The 7,445-nt window shown below is 40.3% G+C and overlaps 1 protein-coding gene and 1 pseudogene across 1 annotated transcript in view; both read left to right on the forward strand.

Annotated features, from left to right (window-relative positions):
• Window positions 1-2,122, forward strand: part of LOC129674068 (olfactory receptor 4F15-like) — a 2,226-nt gene extending 104 nt beyond the window's left edge. Inside the window, exon 2 of the mRNA XM_055603958.1 lies at window positions 1,168-2,122. Within this exon, the coding sequence (XP_055459933.1) occupies window positions 1,169-2,122 (954 nt within the window). The 5' untranslated portion in view covers window position 1,168. The remainder of the gene's footprint in view (window positions 1-1,167) is intronic.
• A 489-nt stretch (window positions 2,123-2,611) lies between these two features.
• LOC129672993 (host cell factor C1 regulator 1-like) lies at window positions 2,612-3,055 on the forward strand (annotated as a pseudogene).
• Window positions 3,056-7,445: the final 4,390 nt, after the last annotated feature.

Raw genomic sequence — 7,445 nt, forward strand, 5'->3', positions numbered from 1 at the left:
ATTTATTTATTTATTTATTTATTTATTTATTTATTTATTTATTTATTTATTCATTCATTCATTTATCTATCTATCTATCTATCATCTATCTATCTATCTATCTATCTATCTATCTATCTATCTATCTAGCTATTATTACAGTTTATTCACTTTGCATCCCAGCTGTAGCCCCTTCCCTCATCTCCTCCTGGTCCCATACTCCCTCCCTTTTCCTTCTTATGTCTCTCCCCTAGTCCACTGATATAGGAGTTCTTCCTCCCCTTCTATATGACCCTAGCCTATCTGGTCTCATCAGGACTATCTGGGTCTTCTTTCTCTGTGGTCTAGTAAGGGCACCTTGCTGGGGTAGGTGATCAAAGAGCAGACAACTGAGTTTATGCAAGTGACAGTCCCTGCTCTCATTACTAGGGAATCCACATGGAGACTGAACTGCCCACAGGATACATCTGAGCAGGGGTTCCTCTCCATACATGGTCTTTGGTTGGAACATCAGTCTCTACAGCCCTGCCTGGGCTTAGATTTTTTTGCTCTGTTGGTCTCCTTGTGGAGCTCCTGTCCCCTCCAGGTCTTTCTATTTCACCTTTCTTTTATAAGATTCCCTGCACTCTGCCCAAAGTTTGGCTATGAGTCTCAGCATCTACTTCAGTACCATATTGGGTAGATTCTTCAGGAGGCTCTCTGTGGTAGGTTCCTGTCAGGTTTCCTGTCTTCTCCCACTTCCAATGTCTATCCTGATTGCCCTTCTGAATGAGGATTAATCATGTTCTCTAAGGTTATCCCTGTTTTTTAGCTTCTTTAGAGCTATATATTTTAGTTCCTGTGGAAGACAGCACGTGCTCTTAAATGCTGAGCCATCTCTTTAGCCAGTGTTATCATCTTTCTAAATCAATCCAACTTTCTTATTTTTTGATTTGATGTTTTTTTTGAAAAATATCTTTCCACATGTGTGAAATCATAGCTCACTCTGATTTCAATTTATAATATTCTTATGATAGCTCATGTTTAGCACTTGCTCGTATCTCTGTTTAGCTTTGGGTTAATTGTAATGCTGAAGTAATAATAAGCTTTCATAACTTGGAGATTCTTCTATTCTATTTATATAATTATAATTTACAATTTTTCTCATTTGCTCCTTTAGGTAGCACTGCCAACAAAGCCAATGGAAAGTATGAATCAGTCTGTGGTGTCCGAGTTTGTATTCCTAGGACTTACAAACTCTTGGGGCATTCAACTATTCCTTTTTGTGTTCTCCTTCACATTTTATGTGGCAAGCATGATGGGAAACTCCTTCATTGTGTTCACTGTGGTTTCTGACCCTCACTTACACTCACCCATGTACTTTCTGTTGGCTAACCTCTCCTTCATCGACTTAGGTATTTCTTCTGTAACTTCCCCTAAGATGATTTGTGATCTGTTTAAAAAGCACAAAATCATCTCCTTTAGAGGTTGTGTCACTCAAATCTTCTTCATCCATGTTATTGGTGGTGTGGAGATGGTGCTTCTCATAGCCATGGCTTTTGACAGATATGTGGCCATATGTAAGCCTCTCCATTACCTGACCATTATGAGCCCAAGGATGTGCATCTTGTTTTCAATGGCCTCCTGGATGGTTGGCCTTATGCATTCTCTGGTTCAACTGGCTTTTATAATAAACTTACCTTTCTGTGGACCAAATGTGTTGGACAGTTTCTACTGTGACTTTCCCCGGTTTATCAAACTTGCTTGCACAGACACATACACACTGGAATTACTGGTCTCAATCAATAGTGGATTCATGTCTGTGTGTTCATTTTTTATATTGATTATTTCCTATATTATCATCATATTTACTGTTCATAAACACTCTTCAAGTGGTTCCTCCAAGGCTCTGTCTACGCTTTCAGCTCATGTTACTGTGGTGGTCTTATTCTTTGGTCCTGTGATGTTTTTTTATACATGGCCTTCTTCTTACACACACCTGGATAAGTTTCTGGCCCTATTTGACGCACTTGTCACTCCCTTTCTGAACCCAGTGATCTATACATTGAGGAATCAAGAAATGAAAATGGCAATGATGAGATTATTCAGCAAGCTAATGGGTTATCAACAAATTCTTAAACACTTGAATTGTGAACAGTCATAACTGAGCATAGACTTCTTTGTTAACTAATTTCTGAGAAACATATTTCTTTGCCTATTTTTATGTGCTCATTTATATTAGCATATGTGCTATTTTCTTAACTTAGTAAGGGAGAAAATATCTTGAAAGCACAACTAACATATATTTATATATGTAAATATAATGAAGCTCTGTTTCTAAGGAATAATTACCTATATGTTGTAAACTATGAGACATAAAGAAGATGGATATTTACTTTAAGGTTTTTAGAATAGAATAAAATACTCTGTCTCCTTAAAAATTATTTATTTGTGTCTTAAGATTGTATCTGTATGTGTATTTTGCATATGTAATTTTAAGTCCCTTTGAAGTCTAGGAGAGAATATCGGATAAACTGAAGGTGGAGTTACAGTTGTTTTGAAACACCTGACTTAAGTTCTGCGAAACAAACTTGGGTCCTCTGAAAGGGTTGTACATGCTTTAAAAGATGAACTGTCAGGACCCTGAACTGTAATGATCCTGCAACAGCCCCTGGAGTGAGGCCCCAAGTAAGGGTCCAAGGGCTACCACTGGGGTGACTAACAGCCTGGACACTAGGAAAACATTGCACAAACAGTTCCTGTCTGAGGAGAACTTCTCTACCCACTTCTTCCGACTCAACCTACATAATGACCACCCCTACAGCAGTCCCCCTGTGACTTTTCTCCACACTCTGCTGCTACTCAGGACCCCTTTCTCAGAGCTGCTTCTTTGGTGCTATCCTGGGGACCTGATCCCTGAGACACTCAGGCTACTGAGGATGGGGTATACCCAAGTCTCTACTACCCAGTGTCCCTATCTGGAGACATTATGGAGCTGAATGGTGATGACCATGGGTCCCTCCTTCCCACCTTGTTCCCAACAGCAAAGACCAGCAACTCCAAGAGAAGGATAAAGTTCTCCAAACCAGGTGCCTGAGCACCAGGACCTTCCCCTAAGAGGATACTGAGCTCACTGGACCCCTCAATGGTAGGGACAACAGTCTGAAGAAAGGAAAAATATCACCCCATTAATGAACAAATATTGTGAGCAATTAAAGAAAAAGCTGAGCTGTTTCTCCAGACTCTGTCTTTATTTTGAATAGAACTGTTTGTGATGATCAGGGGCTTTTTGCTACATCCCACTGAGCAATTATTCAAGGATATTGAACTGGGTTGTGTTTTTCCATGTGTGTGCCTTTTTTATTTTTTCCCAAGTGTGAACCTTGCACACGGTTTTGCTTTCTCTTTTGGACTTTGCCAGTTATAGAAGGAGGTTAGAATTTTTGAACGCACATTAGAGTCTTACATATGCATATGCTTGTGTAGAAACTTTGTGACTATGTTTGGAACAGCAAGGAGACAAGAAAACATCACTTCAAAAGAATTTTGGGTGACATTTTGATTGTGGAATACTGTTGTTTAGTAGGTTGATGCGGCTCTGGAATCAAAACATTTAATATACGTCTCCAGTGGCATGCTTGTTCTCTACAAATTTATGGGATCACTAATATTCTTAGAATTTCTTTCCTTGTCTTAATCGCTCCCTTTTGTTTCTCTATGTCCCAGGTCAGTTGCATGTGTATCATTGTAATAAAAGTCACAGGTATTGCTCAAGTTGGAATGACAGATAGACATGGTATTCCTGCTCTCTGCTTTATGTCCATTTCCCCATCATAATTTTGGATCAAGAGTTCCAGGTCCAGGGTGAGATTCAGTAACAACAGATACACCCAGCCTTGTTAATGGCATTCAGATTTCATAAATTCTAACTCCATTAAGGAATTTCTTATTGTATGTTATTTAGTGTAGTTTACCAAATACTTTTAATTATGAAGCTATCAGTGATATAGGCTCACCTCACCTTCCATTCTATTCATTTGTGGATTTAGAGAATCTGCCTAAGGCACAAAGTTCACAGCAAATGAAATGTGAAAATGAATTTTTACAGAATCTAGTGGTCTTCTCATACATGTCACTATTTATAAGATATCAAATTAATAGATTAATTGAACACTGCTTAAAGTTACTGCTATATTGCTCACTGATGTGGTGATTTGGTGGTTTCCAGGGAATGAAGATAAAACCTGTGGTGAACCAGCCCCCAGATCTTGCTGCCAAAGCTTTATGCCTGTCACCCGAGGGCTGCATGTTCAGTGTATGTTCTGTAGGTAGCACTGCCCCTACTACTCTAACAGCAAGCTCTGCCACCTAAGGTCTATGTGAAGACCTTGGTGAGCCTTCTTCAGACTTCTGACATTTATTAGGGAGAATCTTCTAACTCCACAGAAGGTCTGTTCCAGCACTCAATAGCTGAACCTCTTTCTAGCTGAGCAGACATCATTTCTTATACCTTATTTACACATCTATATTGAGTTGCTCCAAGACTGAATCCCAATCACTATTTACCTGGTTCTTAAACTTCTAAGCTTGGGTAACAGCAGAGTTCCAAACACCCATTCAACTACAGTGGAACCAGTTACCCATACCAAGTGTCACTACTAATGACTTATCTCCAGGTGCCTTGGTTTCATCACAAAGCCAAAACATGAATAACCAAGACAATACATCTTTGTTTTAAGAAATGATGATCCCAACTCTTCTATTTTACCAATAAAGACTCAGGAGTTAGATGCTGGGGTGAACACCTGCTAGCTCAGAGAGGCAGAGAAAACACCCGGCTGGCTGGCTTTTTTTTTTTCAGCTCAGGTCTGGATGGAAAAAAATAATTCTTGTTTTTTATTGCTGAGTAATATTCCATTGTGTAGATGTACCACAATTTCTGTATCCATTCCTCCACTGAGGGGCATCTGGGCTGTTTCCAGCTTCTGGCTATTACAAATAAGGCTGCTACAAACACGGTTGAGCAAATGTCCTTATTGTGTACTTGAGCCTCTTTTGGGTATATGCCTAGGAGTGGTATAGCTGGATATTGAGGAAGCACTATTCCTAGTTGTCTGAGAAAGTGCCAGATTGCTTTCCAGAGTGGTTGTACAGTTTACAAGGCAAAGATGGACATCAGAAGAAGGGGAAAAGAGGGAACAAGTCAGGAGCCTGACACAGAGGATCTCTGAAATGCTCTGCCCTGCAGACTATCAATGCAGATGCTGAGACTTATGGGCAACCTTTGGGCAGAGGCAGGGAATCTTATGAAAGAAATGAGAAACAGTAAGATCTGGAGAGGACAGGAACTCCATAAGGAGAGCAACAGAACCAAAAAAATCTGAGCACGGGAGTATTTCCTGAGACTGATACTCCAACCAAGGACCATGCATGGGTATAACCTAAGACCCCTGCACAGATGTAGCCCATGGCAGTTCAGTATCCAAGTGGGTTCCATTGTAATAGAAACAGGGACTGTCTCTGACATGAACTGATTGGCCTGCTCTTTAATTACCTCCCCCTGAGGGGGAAGCAGCATTACCAGGTCACAGAAGAAGACAATGTAGCCACTCCTGATGAGACCTAATTGACTAGGATCAGAAGGAAGCAAAAGAAGACCTCCACTATCAGTGGATTTGGGAAGAGGCATGCATGCAGAGAGTGGAGGAAAGGAGGGATTGGGATGGGAGGAGGAAGGGAACCACAGAGGGGACACAAAGTGAATAAAGTGTAATTAATAAAGAATAAAAAAAACACAAAAAAATAATTCAAAGGTTTACTAGCTCAGCTGACAGCCCAGGAGGAAAAGGACAAAATAATCCAAGGCCTAAGCTAAAGCCCCAAAGAGTCAGCTCAAAAACTCCCTTTCTTCTTCTTCATGCTGTCTTAAATACCCATCAACTCAAAGTTCCTCCTACTTTTTAATCTCTGTCACCTGATTTCTTGCTCTGCCTCTTCACCTAGCGTTAACATTATTCTATCCTTTGAACAGTAGCTCTTAGATTGAAGGTGTGTTAGGGCTAGGTGAACCACACCATCATCACCTGTTTATAATAAACAGAAAGTCCTTGGATGAAAGGTGTGTGATAGGGCTCAACCATTCAAAACAAGAAAGTGTTTTATAGTTCACAATTTTGGGGTTCACAATGGGCTCAAATATCCCATAACAATATGTCCCCCATAAAATTATTATTTCTGTAGAGATCAATGTTCCCTCAGTAAAGCAACTTAGATGATACACAAGTGAATGGCTTTAAAATAGCAATAATAAAAATATTTGAGAAAGCAGAGTATGAATAAACAATGGGGTGAAGACAGATATAATGCAAACAAAAATAAAGTGAAAATAGAAATTAGTAGAGTTTCTAAAGAAACGTCAAGCTGGAACTAAACTTGAAATAATAAATTTAGTAAGGCAAATAAAAAAAAACTGAATTGAAAGCCTCATGAGTTGATTGGATCAAGTGTAAAAGAGAATATCAGGCTTCAAAGATGAGGTACAGAGTTAATGTCTTCTGTCATTGTCTCCCTCTACTTTGGCAATGTTCCAGGGTTCAGGGTAGGATCTGGGAAAGGATTCAGAATCACTGTTTGCTTTATCTCTTGGATAGCTTGAGTTGTCTCAGACAAAAGGCCACAGTTGAAAGAAAGAGGGCAGGAAGCTGAGGATTCTTTCTCTAGGACTAGGGACTGGCTATACTGCTGTTAAGGAGAAAAGCTTAAGTGCAGTTGCTCACACCCTACCCCCAATCCTTTTAAATCTGGACTGCTACCTCAAGGTGCACCCACAAACAAGGCATGCTTCCCACATCAACCAAGACAATCAGGGAAATCTTCAGGAGAGTCTCCCTACTCAGCTGATTCTAATTTGTGGCAAGTGGACGTTAAAACCAACTATAAAATACATATTTCTCTGTCTCTCTCTGTATATGTGTGTGTATGCGTATTTTCTCCATTAATGCAGAGAAAACATGAGTATCACTTGTGAATGTATGATGATACATGATGGTTTGACCTGCAAACAAATATTCACTTAAAAAAAATCTGAAAGCCAGAAGAAAACAGGAAACAACCTTGAAACCTGCCACAGAGGGCCTCTGAAAGCTTATGCAGTATAGACTGTCAAAGCAGATGCTGAGCCTGATGGCCAACTGATGGGCAGAGTGAATGGAATTCTATGTAAGAAGTGGGAAATAGTAAGAGCTGGAGGGGACGGGAACTCCACAAGGAGAGCAACAGAACAAGATAATTTGAACACAGGGAACTTCCCAGAAAATCATACTCCAACCAAGGACTATTCCTGGAGATGACCTGGAACCCCTGCACAGGTGTAGCCCATGGCAGTTCAGTGTCCAAGTGGGTTACATAGTAATGGGAAGAGGGACTGCCTCTGACATAATCTGATTGGCCTGCTCGTTGATCACTTCCCCCTGAGGGGGGAGCAGCCT

This window comes from Psammomys obesus, unplaced genomic scaffold (assembly GCF_907164565.1).
Source record: "Psammomys obesus unplaced genomic scaffold, mPsaObe1.curated_primary_1811, whole genome shotgun sequence".
In the NCBI taxonomy this organism is placed as follows: domain Eukaryota; kingdom Metazoa; phylum Chordata; class Mammalia; order Rodentia; family Muridae; genus Psammomys; species Psammomys obesus.